At 30.6% G+C, this 13,100-nt stretch overlaps 1 protein-coding gene and 2 long non-coding RNA genes across 4 annotated transcripts in view; all 3 read right to left on the reverse strand.

Annotated features, from left to right (window-relative positions):
- Nucleotides 1–870: 870 nt before the first annotated feature.
- LOC123658385 lies at nucleotides 871–1,729 on the reverse strand. 2 transcript variants are annotated; one of them, XR_006743867.1, is made up of 4 exons: nucleotides 1,637–1,729; nucleotides 1,384–1,547; nucleotides 1,151–1,272; nucleotides 871–1,087 (listed from the first exon to the last, which is right to left on the reverse strand). It is a non-coding gene; the product is annotated as an uncharacterized LOC123658385 (long non-coding RNA). The 2 variants fall into 2 exon arrangements; XR_006743866.1 differs by lacking the exon at nucleotides 1,637–1,729 and having other exon boundaries at nucleotides 1,384–1,618.
- Nucleotides 1,730–2,194: 465 nt separating this feature from the next.
- LOC123658736 lies at nucleotides 2,195–2,583 on the reverse strand. The gene is made up of 2 exons (XR_006743925.1): nucleotides 2,527–2,583; nucleotides 2,195–2,423 (listed from the first exon to the last, which is right to left on the reverse strand). It is a non-coding gene; the product is annotated as an uncharacterized LOC123658736 (long non-coding RNA).
- Nucleotides 2,584–4,667: 2,084 nt separating this feature from the next.
- The window catches only part of LOC123658396, a 59,292-nt gene continuing 50,859 nt past the window's right edge, over nucleotides 4,668–13,100 (reverse strand). Inside the window, exon 2 of the mRNA XM_045593824.1 lies at nucleotides 4,668–5,734. Within this exon, the coding sequence (XP_045449780.1) occupies nucleotides 4,881–5,734 (854 nt within the window). The 3' untranslated portion in view covers nucleotides 4,668–4,880. The remainder of the gene's footprint in view (nucleotides 5,735–13,100) is intronic.

Raw genomic sequence — 13,100 nt, forward strand, 5'->3', positions numbered from 1 at the left:
TAGCATTTGTTAGTGGTATTCTTCCTGTATGCTTCAGCCTGTAATGCTCTAATATCCCACTGCTAGGCATAAGCCTCTTTCCCCCGTGTAGAAGTCAGAGCTTAATCCACCACGCTGCTCCAATGTTGGTTGGCAGATTTATTCCGTATCAATCGCTATTAGATGTACATGATAACAACAGGAACCGACGGCATAACATGCTCTTCGAAGCACGGTGGGGAGACTCAAAAGGACTGCACAAACAGACCACAGCAAACATCTGTATGGCCAATACAAATGTTTGTTATGTGCGGGGATCGAACCCGCAACCACCATAACCAGTGCTATGACCGTTGCGCCAACGCCTTGTCCTGTATAGTATTCTATAGCTTTTTTTTTGTATAAAAATACATTATTGTCTCTCATTAATTATGAACAATATTATGGATATTTTGATATGGTTTTATTAATTTTTTTTTTCAATAAAAATCATAAAAACACCACAATTACTGTTTTTAATGATGCTTACAATATGTTTCTTCACATAATTTATAATTATAAATACAACTTCTCTCAAAGTAAATTAAGAATCAATAAATAGTACTAAAATTATCGGAAATGTATTAGCCATATTATTAGACTATCTGTTAATTATTTAATTAACAAGGAGACAATATAAACGTGGCCTTTGCATTGTGACTACTATACAGGTTTACTGGCGAAGTGGTGAATTAGTATCAATATTGAGTGATAGTAGAAATGAAAGATCAAAATTTGCTATATTTAACGACATAGTAGTAAAATAAATAAAAAACAATTAAAATATCATATTTTTTTTTATTTCATAAAATTGCTTTATAAATGTATTTACATTATTTACAAGTTCATTTGCATACAGTTAGATAATTACAAAAAAAATCTGCTACCTAAAAAACATATCTATTGACTTACAAGATGATTTGGAATTTTTCAAAGGTAATGTAGATACTTTCTTTCTTTTCACACTACTACTAAAAGATGTACTTGATGCTTGTTTTTACTTCAGGTGTCACAGTTCTAGATGGAGCCTCGATTTAGGTGAATCTTTAAGTTTATTTTCAATTTTCACCTAATGTATAATAGTATGAGATTTTTATTTATATTAAAAGAAATGAAAGAAAATATATGGTACCTATAGTGTATGTCAGTTCCTTTACATAAAATAGTGGCTTGCAGAGTTTCCATATACATTTTTATATCTTCTATAGATGATGTAGTATCAATAACAATTTCTGGTTGTTGAGAGAAAGAAACCTGTTGTATCAGAAATGATTATGTGAGCAAAACTTAATAAATTTTATAAAATGCTCTGTATGCATTATGAATAGATAAAATTATTTAAAAAAGCATGAGAAAATTATTTACCTTCACTGAAAGATTATTGGAAATAGTAAAATTCATATCTTATATAATATCAACTCTTCATCACAAGCAAAATAACACCATCCTTGGATCAGTATTGAGTGAAAATGAGCATGGATCTCTTCTAGTGTAACACATGATGGTGGAGACATGTTCGAGATAATGACCTAATGTTGAAATTTATGTACAAAAAAAATATTAAAATCTCGCAAATCTATAACAATATGATAAACATAATAATATCTAATTCTTTTACATTATTAGCTGTTACAATCTCTGGTGATTCCATATGATGGGGTCCTGCTGGTTGAGAATCTTCTTTTAAATTGTTACCTTGAACGATTTTTAACAAGGGTATTAATGTCATTTTGCACTGTTGTAACTTGCTGTAACAAAAAAAAAAAAAACAACTTTAAAGTAAAGTAAACGGATTTGATATTTCTTATATTTCAATATCATCTAAAAATAATAAATTTTGGCATTCAAACCTCTTCAGAAATGTCCTTTTCCAAATCCTGAGGGTTTATTGGAATGACATTGTCATTCAAAAGAGTCCACCTTTTGCGAGGGATGATAATTTCAGCTCCATTAATAATCAATCGATCAATTTTCTTAATATCTTCTTCGCGAAAGTGCTTCTCACACACAAACTGATTTGGAGTCAATTGTTGTGATAAAGCTTTTACCCATTTTCCCTCAATACGTTAATCTGAAAGTGAATGAATAAATTTTGAGAATGTAATGACTTGCAAATCTTGTAATTAACCTTAATTTCAACAATTTCTTAAAAGTTAAATAAAGATTAATTTATTTAAAAAAACCATGATTAACTAAGCAAATAATAATTTTACATATTCAGTATTCCAATGTACAGCTATGAATCAATAACGTATGAAGATATTATTACCTTTGGTAGTTTGGTACTTTGAATAAAGATGATTGACGCAAATTGTTTTTCAGTAATTCATTCTATTTTAGCGATCAGATGCTAAATCTCTTTTACATCCACGCACAATACAATGTTTCACCATTTTTTAATGTTTCTTTTGGTCAAAAATTAAAAAATTACGGAGCACGATTATTTTCTCACAAATGCCGCAAAGAAAATTTGTAAACATTGTTTACAAAATACATTATTCAACTAACTTCATTTACTTGTACTCATAAGCACATGACATAAACAGCTAACTTCACAGAGGCAACTTACCGTCAGCAGCGCAGACTGGTGGCTGAAAATGAACTACAATCATGTACAAGTTTTTAGGGACAGGCGGGCTATGCTTCAGTACGTAGCGATCGGTCTCCTTTTCTCTATGCTCCATGATTACTATACTCTGTGACGCTATTTTACGGATGACAATACAAATAGACTTTGACAGCGGGAGGTAGAATAAGTTAGTAGGACCTGTTTCTCTTCAATCAATAAACTGAAACTTTAAGATTAATATATGCGAATAGAAACATCTCAAAAATATAGAAGAACTTGATGGTAAAAAAGAATAATTAATCAAAAACTTTTTACTGACAGGTACTGTCAACCGTCAAATAGCGTTATTGGTTATTCACAACTGGTGAAACAGGCCCTTAGGGCTTTTAAAAATGTAAAAGAGATTTTTAAGAGTAATTATTACTCAGTATTAGTTTGAGAAAAAAATTATTTAGCTTTTAAGTTACTATCATTCAATTAATTAACGTTGGTAATTTCAATATTAAAATAATAAAATATCGTATCAAATATTACGCTTAAGAGCTTCTACCTTGTAATTATAGATGGCGTTATAGGTAACAATTCAAATGCTATCTGTCAGCAGATGGCGTTTATTATTGTTCCCAATAAATAAATATAGATGGCATTTTAAGATTTGATTTGGACATTTACTTACTAATTTAGCTACTCGTTAATATACGATAGATAAATATAAAAATTAGAATCAAAAGACATTTTAAACAGATAGTAGTACCATTTTATTTAGATTAATTATTATATGAAATTCTATGAGATATTGGCGAAATGGCGTTGGTTGTAATACAGAAAAACTAGATTTTATGATTTATTGATCTTTATAGGTCTAATAACGTAAAAAAGAAATAGAACGGGTATGAGTTTACAGCATACTCGTAGAGTCGGTTTGTAAGTAATATTGTATTTCCAATATTTAAGGGGCAGCCCATTATCACGGGATTAATATTCTTTTTACAAAAATTGCACGTATTTCATTGCCACGACAATGCTTCTAATATTCACTCATATAGGTATCTCCCAACTGTTAATAACGCTTCAGCCTGTAATATCCCACTACTGGGCATAGGCCTCTTTCTCCATGTAGGAGAAGGATCAGAGCTTAATCCACCACGCTGCTCCAATGCGAATATTTTACGTCTCCAGGTCAGAGTGGCCCGAGCGTGAATCGAACCTATAACTTACAGTATTAAAGCGTATATTAACACCAATAGGCCAAAACGAAACTTAAGTTCGTTTTGGCGTATTATCCATATTGCAAAAAAAAATATTTAAGGTCCGCAGAGGCACGACCGCAACGACGACGCGTTGGCGCAACGGTCACAGCCATGGATTGTATCTACATGTTGCGCTGGCGGTTGCGAGTTCGATCCCCGCACATGACAAACATTTGTATTGGCCATATAGGTGTTTGCCGTGGTCTGGGTGTTTGTGCAGTCCTTGTGGGTCTCCTCACCTTGCCTTGGAGAGCACGTTAAGCCGTCAGTCCCGATTGTTATCATGTACACCTGATAGCGATCGTTACTCATAGTAGGGAATATATCCCGCCAACCCGCATTGGAGCAGCGTGGTGGATTAAGCTTCGATTCTTCTCCTACATGCGGAAAGAGGCCTATGCCCAGCCGTGGGATATTACAGGCCAAAGCGCGCAGCGAGAAGTAATAGTTTCTACACATAAGCGCCGGAACTTGAGAGCACCTATTTGGATATTCATTGTATCTAGTGTAGGAATTTCAATAATAATTGTTATTATCACAGAAGTACTCACTTCTTATCACAGTCTTATAATCAAGGTGAAAAAAAATGTTCATTCTAATACAGTAGGATTTGTAATTATATTTAACAAATTAAGAAAATTAAGAAGGTAATTGCAGTATAATGTTTTTAATTGCAGTCGTGTTTTATAACACTTAAAATATAATAATGTTTATTTTGTAAACGAAATACAATGAAAATAAAATATAACTTTATATACAAAAAGTATATGTAATTAATCAAAAAGTATTATTTATTACTAAGGTATGAATGATAAATTAAAAAAAGTACATTCTTAAGGTATTAATTTATTAAACATTTTTCACATAATATCAGTCATTCCGTACCACATATTAAAACTCTTAATAACACTCACACTATATACCCTTATATTAATTTAGACAGTGAGCCCTTTATCACATCTTCGAAGTGATGTAAATTGTAGACGACTATCTTATCACTATGAACACGTGCACCACGCAAGTCTTTTCATTAAAAACTAGATTTAACTTAACGCCAATAATGGTTCTTCTGGGTCATGTTTTTGGGTAACGTATTTTGAATTACCTTTTTTCCATTGCTCTTTTTTGTGTACCATTTTTTGTTTTGTTGCTTCTAACTTAATTTTTCCTAATGATTTCTTTTTCGGCGGAATAGTTGTGTCTAGCTGTTCAAGAGTTTCAAAAATGTTCTTAGGTTTTGTTAAGACATTTTTTGTTTCTTCACTAACTTCGTCAATAGTGGCATTTTTATTTGCGTACACGACTACGTAATGTGAATATGCTGAATTTGATGGTGCATTTATATCAGCAAAGTCTCTGAAATTGGCAAACTGGTCTTGATTATAATTGGGTCGCGGGTTTGCTATATAACCGACATTGAAGGATGGTCTTCCATGACCGTTGTTGTAGTACGAACTAAAATTATCGTTATACTCAGAATCTTCATCGTTCTGGGCTAAGAATGTGCCTCCTCTAATAATACCAAAATTTCCAGAGCCTAGGACGCTGGAGCTAGCGTCAACTAAAGGTTCTGAAGCTGGTGTACTCTTTCCAAATCCTTCCAAAGGCTTATAGTTTCCAAATAGAGGATAGTTTAAGAGTGATCTATAAGAATTGGGTCTTTGGCTATATGCACCTTCTTGGCTACCGAAGCCTAATCTAAAGTTGTTTTGTTGTCGTGGTTCAAATAAATTAGCGAAAGATGGAAAGAAAGTTTGTGAATCACCGACAACTTCAATTGAGTGGTCTCCTTGACCAACAGCTGGTATTAGATCTGATTGTTTGTGTAAATTAGAGGGTGGAGCTACTGCTTCTGATATGATTTCTGACGATTCAGCCTTCAGGTCTCCCGTGTCGTCTGGAACAAGTGATATTAATATAATAAAACAATATTATTCATTAAAAAAAAATATAGCATTTTGCAAATATTGGAATTAAAAAGAAAAATTAAAACAACGAAAAAAAGAATGCAAAAAATCGGCATTTGTACTTTTTTCTACATTAATTATGCAGTAGACCTTAATATCTCGACATGTAATTACATGTAAACAAAGTTTTACGGTTCGTAGGCGTAAAAGTGATGTCAAGCATGAGTAGTATTGGAATTGTCTCGTAATGACATGTGTATTGTGACGACTGTTTGCTACTAAACGGTTTGCGTTCTCGTACTCGTACGTCAAATCGAGTAAGTACATTCTTCCTGCTCGAATAACTAATGTGCTGTGAGGTAATAGAGGAAAGCTAACTTGAGATAATTTCCGTATTCTCGTAGCTCGTTTGGAAATACTGTCGTGATTTTGTGGTTTCAATTAAGCAGCTATATAATATAATAAATATAATATAATAAGTATGATTACTATTATAACTTATTAGCTAGCATTTGTCAACAAAGCAACAATTATTATAAGACGTCGTGAGTTTAATATAATTTTTATAGACGATTATAATTTTCGACATAATATTATTGAATTATTAATTATCGCTAAAGCATAATCTTGTTAATTCTATTTCAAGACAGGAAGATTCTGACTGTCGTTAACAGTTTTTATTGATGTTTGACATTATATGCAAACTTAGTAATTTAATAAACTATTTATGTAAATTACTGCAATAGAATATGTTGCACATATTTATATATTCAAATTAGTGATTTTACAGCAAGAATTATTAATAAAATTTCATAAATTACTTTCGATTGTATTACATTAAACGTTGTCTTTAACATTTATGGTGAAATACGCGAAAAACTTTGAATATGTGTAATATTTTACAGTCGATGGGTCAACTAATATAAGAAATAGATAAAATGGAAATTAGTTTTGTGTAAAAATAATTCATTCGAAATTTACGTAATTACTAAAACAAATGATGATACCTTCTTCTACATGGGGAAAGATGCCTATGTCCAGCAGTGGGATATTAAGGCTTACCGTAAACGACGATAATAACAAGGATTTGACAATATATTACTACTATTTGTAATAGTCGTTGTGTTTATAATGCAATCAATTTAGTGCAGTTAGTAGTTTGAATCTCTTATTTCTTTGACTACCAATAGAATAATCGATATTTTACTGAAATATGGAACAATTTTGAGTTGTATAATATAGATGTAGATATTACAGTTAATGATAGGTACACTTTTAAATGATGAAAATGAATGAAATGAAATATATCTGAAATAACACTTGAAATATATTTTTAAATAACAAAAATACTAAAAATACACTTATACATAAATCTACACTAATAAATATGAAGAATTACGTTAAGTATGTACTTGTAATTTACGATATTAAAATTCTTGATACGGTCCGTATTACGGACGATGACGGGGGTCAGGTTGCGTGTGTGTGTTGATTTGTCACACTACCGTCAGACCTCGGATTTGTAGAGAAAACGTAAGAATTATGTCATATCTAACTACACACTTGTAACTTGTAGGCGATGTGAATTTTCAATTATATAAGTAAACAAAACAATATAATTTAGTATTTCTCTTTATTTCGTTAAACTAACTTATTTCCGGTATTGAGTTATGTTGACAATATAGGTTTTTATTGTTTAATTTATATTATTTATCAATATTTCCGCCTTTGTGCATAATATTGTTTTGCAAATTTTAGTTTTAAAGATGTATGTTATGTTAGCTTGTAATATGCCCAATAAAGTATATTTCTTCATCTTCTATTTATCAATAGTTCACAGTAACAATATTTGAAAACAATTAATTTTTTTTGAAGTCAAGTCACACAAAGAAATTGTAAAGTAAATTTAAACTTAAATATTAATAATTTGCTAAATCAAAATGGCGTTCTTGATAAGAAAAAATAAATAAATAAAATGGTACCAAGGTTTTATTCTAACCGCATAATTATAGAAACTTCTATAGTGTTAGAAAAACCAGGGATAAAGTTTTTTAACTGTGCCATTTAAACATGAATTCGAATTGAGAACACTTATATAAAGTGACTTTTGTTTATGACCTAATGAATTATGTATAAAACATTGGCGTCGTTTATGCTCGTCACCCATATCACCTTCGACCTGCTATCATAATCAATTTGAAAATTTACATTTTTCTTTTAAAAACTACTTATTTCGAAATTGTGTCATAGATCAGGAGAAAGCTTGGGTTAACTTGAAATAATGATGATAAATAACGTATTTGAAATACGTGACAACATTATATCATTATAAATTTTCATCACGTACCCGATGAATTGTTTTTGTGATTAATCGGACGGGGTCATCTGTTACATTGTCTAAATAAAGTTGTTATAATGCAAATGTATATCCCAAAAAATGAAATATTTAGAAACTACATCTAATGGAGATAAGTAGTTATATTTACTCGTATGTACAAAAAGAAACCTAGATGTCCTCGCGGTATCACCTACGCTCCTATGAACCACAACGTCAACTTTTATACGTCATTAGACAGTACGAACGTAAAATCATTCTTTTTGAGTTTCGGAATAAGGCAAATATGTTTTGAGTCCGGGTTTATTACACTCGTCCAAGGTGGCTGTGCTTTGCTCTTACAAAATGAAAAGTACGGGAAGCCCTTACTTTTAAACCTCTACCTATTGTTTTATAAAAATACATTCATTTGCTATAAAATATACACTTTTATACAGAACACTTCAAAATATAAATTCAATATCATTTGAGTTTTTTATTCAATACTATTGTAGTAAGAAGAATCAATTAAAAATATTATGCTGGCCGTCAACGTTTCGGATGTACGGATGAAAGCAAATAACGCGTGAACACTTGACGAAATAAGCTGTTTTTTTTTTTTAAGAAAGCATGGTAAGGGTTTTAAAGAAGGCTGAAAAATTCTTCAGTTTTTTACAATAAACAATTGCCTTCAAAGACTTATTTTATGTTATATCCAGAAAATATATTTTGCTCAAAATTCTGATTGACTATAGTAAATTATTAACGCTTAATTTTACCAAAGGTTGGTTATGTAACGACAATAATTACGCCTTCCAATACGAAGAAGGTTAGTATCATATACGACTCTTTGATTAAGTCGGTTCTTTGTAAGATATCCATTTGCTTTACCGCTGCATAATTAGACTGTAATTCATGTATTTCAAATAATTGGGCATGTAAATGAAATTAATGATAATTTTGATTTGCAGTGGTTTATTTATCTGGGATTGTATATTAATAGAGAAATATTCTTTATTTCGATATGTTTAACTGTCTGTTATTTTGTACAGGTTATATTTATACCTGTGTTAGGTATAATCTGTACAAACAGGTTGTATTTATACATTAGTGATTTAGTTATAAGTAGAAAATGAACCTACGTAAAAAAAAATCTACCATTTCGGGAGGGAAAGCTAGATTTTGGTCATAAAAGTTGCTTAATGCCATAAGTTGTAACAAAAAAAAAACAAGTACTATAAAAACATTTACGCGATTCTGATGTAATATTTTACTCATATTCACTTTCGTTAGCTATTACTTTTGGTTAATCCAAGTATCAAGTCGAAAGATAAGATCATTGTAAAATAATAAGTGTTGAATAAGAAGCGTAACTGTTATTATTAGAGATTAAATCGCGCCCAATTTTAAAAATAGATTAGAAAAATAGATTAGTTTGCGTTGCAATGCGCAATAAGTGGTGTGTGCTTTATTATGTCAAGAAATAAGTGGAACATAATAAAGATAATAAAAATCAAGTTACATAAATTAAGTTGAAATGGTCTGTAACATAAGGTTAATTTCGGTATTCCCATTTCTTGTTTATTTTATGATATTAGTTGTATAAATTGACATAACGACGTTTTATGCTTAGATTAAAATCATAATTAAAGAATCTAATTTCTAATAATATTTTCTACGTGAATCATAATTTCTACGTGACATTGTCGAAATCATCTGTGCTCATTTGGAACTACTGAAAGCCATTAAACCCAAGAAAAAGAAGTAAAGAATTAAAAATTTATGGTACGTCAAATTTTAATATCTTTTTTTAATGAATAAAAGATAAATATCTAGACAAATATATATTTAGCCCGAGGCGACATTATAGTGTTGTGACAGTAAAATAAATTCGGTAATTAGGATTTCGATGATTCTTTTTTTCATCGAAAGCTGGTGCTTGTCTCAATTAAATTTAAATGGTCCCATTTAAATTTAATTGAGATCTGATTAGTACTTTTTGAGTTATCTCTAACTATCTGTATTAATTTTACTAGAACGAGCTACATTGTATAACTTTCATACATAACTTTTTACTAGGTGTACCGATTTTGATGATATTTTTTTTAATCGAAAGCTCCTATCATTTGGTCTTATTTATATTATATATTCTTTATTGCAATAAGTAATTTTAAAATGGTCATTATACTTAATATAGGAAGTTGGCAAGGGCGAACTTATCTCTAAAAGAGATCTCTTTCAGTCAACCCATAGTAGTGAGAGTGTGAAAGAGTTTTGATTAGTAATTTTTGTGTAATTTCTCGTCTACTTACGTTGTATTACTGGTCGACGTAATTAAAGTCGATTTTTGTTTCATTAGCGAGCAAACACAATGATTTCCTTTATCGTTTTGAGTATTTTTTAAATATCTTAATTTAAATATATTTGTCTGAATATTGTTGTCTTGATTTGAATTTATCAAATGATAAAATAGACTGCGAATAATGAGCGATCTAAGTGTTAGTTAAAAATTTACAAAATAATATTTCAATTGTTTTTTTATTAAGCTTTTGCTTTTTAACCTTTCAAAAGCATTTAATTTGAGATGTAGTTTTCAATAATGTCTCAACTGTACACAGTAGAGGTTAGTTATTTTCTAAGGAGATAATCACTTCCTTCTTTACAATTGCGCTGTTTTCCTGACTGCCTCGAGCAAAACAGCAGGTATTGTACTTAATAAAGGCAAATTGTTATCTTGTCGCATCCGTTAGATCAACAACCTATACTTAAACAATCTTAAGAATAAAAAAAACAAACAGTAAAAAACGAAAGAGAAAAGTGATAAATTTTATTGGACCCGGCAATTAGGCAGCGTAAGTACTTATATTTCATGAAACGATTAACAATAAAAAATAATTACATAATTAACCGGAATGAAATGCGCCGAGAGAATTTCGATTAAAAATTATGCAGTAGCGGTATATTTAATATCAAATTTAAGCTTCAGATATCGGGAAGAAAATATATATAGTTATTTGCAAATAAGTTATTTTTCATTAGGCGATATTTGCTATATTTCCTTTAGTGAGGTGGTTATTAAGCAAAATACTATTATCTAACAGCTCATCTTCAAAAATGGTACATGTACATATATGTATTGACGAAATCTAGAGCATGACATCGATTTTGTAGACGCAAACTGTCAACGTAATGGTATATTTATACCTATGTTGTTATTGAGTAGGAACTTAGAGCTTTCACCACAACATACGAGGTGACGATAGTATGACTGTGTACGTACTTCAAAATTTTCACACATCGTTACTTGAGTGACTCTTGAAGTTTGTTGGGTTATTATCTTGCTAAAATTATATATTTAACTAGTAAACAATAAGCAAATGTTGTGTTTTCCATAACAAGACGCCAAGAAATTAAAAAGTAATTGTCTTATGTTTCAATTAGCGTATTAGTCAGTAGACAAATTACACACTTATTATTTTATGCGAAAAAATTGTTAGAAAATGTTGATTTATCATCTATATAACTTAATCAAAAAATGTTTTCAACAATATGAAAACATTTGATAGACAAAGGTACCTACCTACCTGATTTATTATTTTTTTAAAGATTTTTACAGAAAAATTACTATTATTGATTTTATATAATCTGCGTGTATTATAAAATCGTATTTAGCAGAAAGGCTACGTATATAATCAGTGCTGCAGCCGCACCGGAACCGAACCGCAACCGCGCCGACACAGTTTGCGAAGTAACAAAAACCGCACAGAAACCGGACCTCCTGTTCACTCACATGTACTATTTTTATTACGATTACGATCGATTTTGAATTTTTGACACGATGTGATAGATTGACATCTACGATAAGAAAAGTAAATATATATAAACGTCGTATCGCATTTTTAACCGACTTCGAAAAAGAAGGAGGTTTTTTTATGTATGTTCGGGGGTAACTCTGTCGTTTATGAACCGATTTTGATAATTCTTTTTTTGTTGGAAAGAAGATTTGAAGAAGCGTGGTACCATGATAAGGAAACCAGGATTTGATGATAGAATCCCAGAGAAATCGAGGGAAACCCTCGAAAATCGTAGTGACGACTAAGGCTAACTTGTAGATGTAATTGAAGTCGCATTTTTTCGTTTGCGAGCAAACACGTTACTTATCCGATAATTTTGATGTATAGGATGTGAAAAATCGAAAGAGATTGTCTACATACATCGAATCAACCAATGACGGTGGCGTAAGATAATAAATTATTATTTATTTTAGAGGAGGCGTGAACGTTGCATGCGCTATTTTTATACATATTAAGAGAAAAAATATTCATTCAGAGTAAAATATTGCATAGCAATTTAACACTTTGCTAGATCATGTCGCTTCCAACAGAAATGGCGACAAGCTGTGGTAATGCTTTAGTTACACTAATAAAACTAGTTGTATTTTACACAAAATACTTAAGAAACCCGGAAACACGAATGTACAATGCATTTGTGTATTTTTATACAATAATGATCGTGACATGTATTTTATTCCATTCTAACCGAACAATTTTGTTAAGGAACTGACGGAAAAGTTTACCACAAAACATGTTACCAGCCAGTCATGATCGACTTGTTTTTTTTTTTATTTATAAATAGACAGAATTTTTTATAGGTATGTGAGGACAGATAATATTATTTAAAAATATATTTAAGTGACTTACATAATTATTATTTTTACGTGCAAATGCTTATTTTAATTTCCAAAATAATAAAATTAATAAATATTTTTTAAAACTTGTATTACTTTTTATTTATTACTTATTCTAATTAGAATTTATCTATATAAATAAAAACGAATTACTGAAACGTATTCATTTTTAATCGACTTTAAAAAAGGGGTAAGTTCTGACTTATTGACTATTAGACTATATTTTTGAAGTAAGACTTTTTTACGCACACTTGACTTGGGGAGTAAGCTAGTGAATGCGTGACGAGAGCGTTACGAAAAGCGTGATCGGGTGAGGCGAATGGAAGTTGAGAGGTAGGTCTAAGTTAGTACAGAT

The sequence above is a fragment of the Melitaea cinxia genome, chromosome 12, assembly GCF_905220565.1.
Source record: "Melitaea cinxia chromosome 12, ilMelCinx1.1, whole genome shotgun sequence".
Lineage (NCBI taxonomy): Eukaryota > Metazoa > Arthropoda > Insecta > Lepidoptera > Nymphalidae > Melitaea > Melitaea cinxia.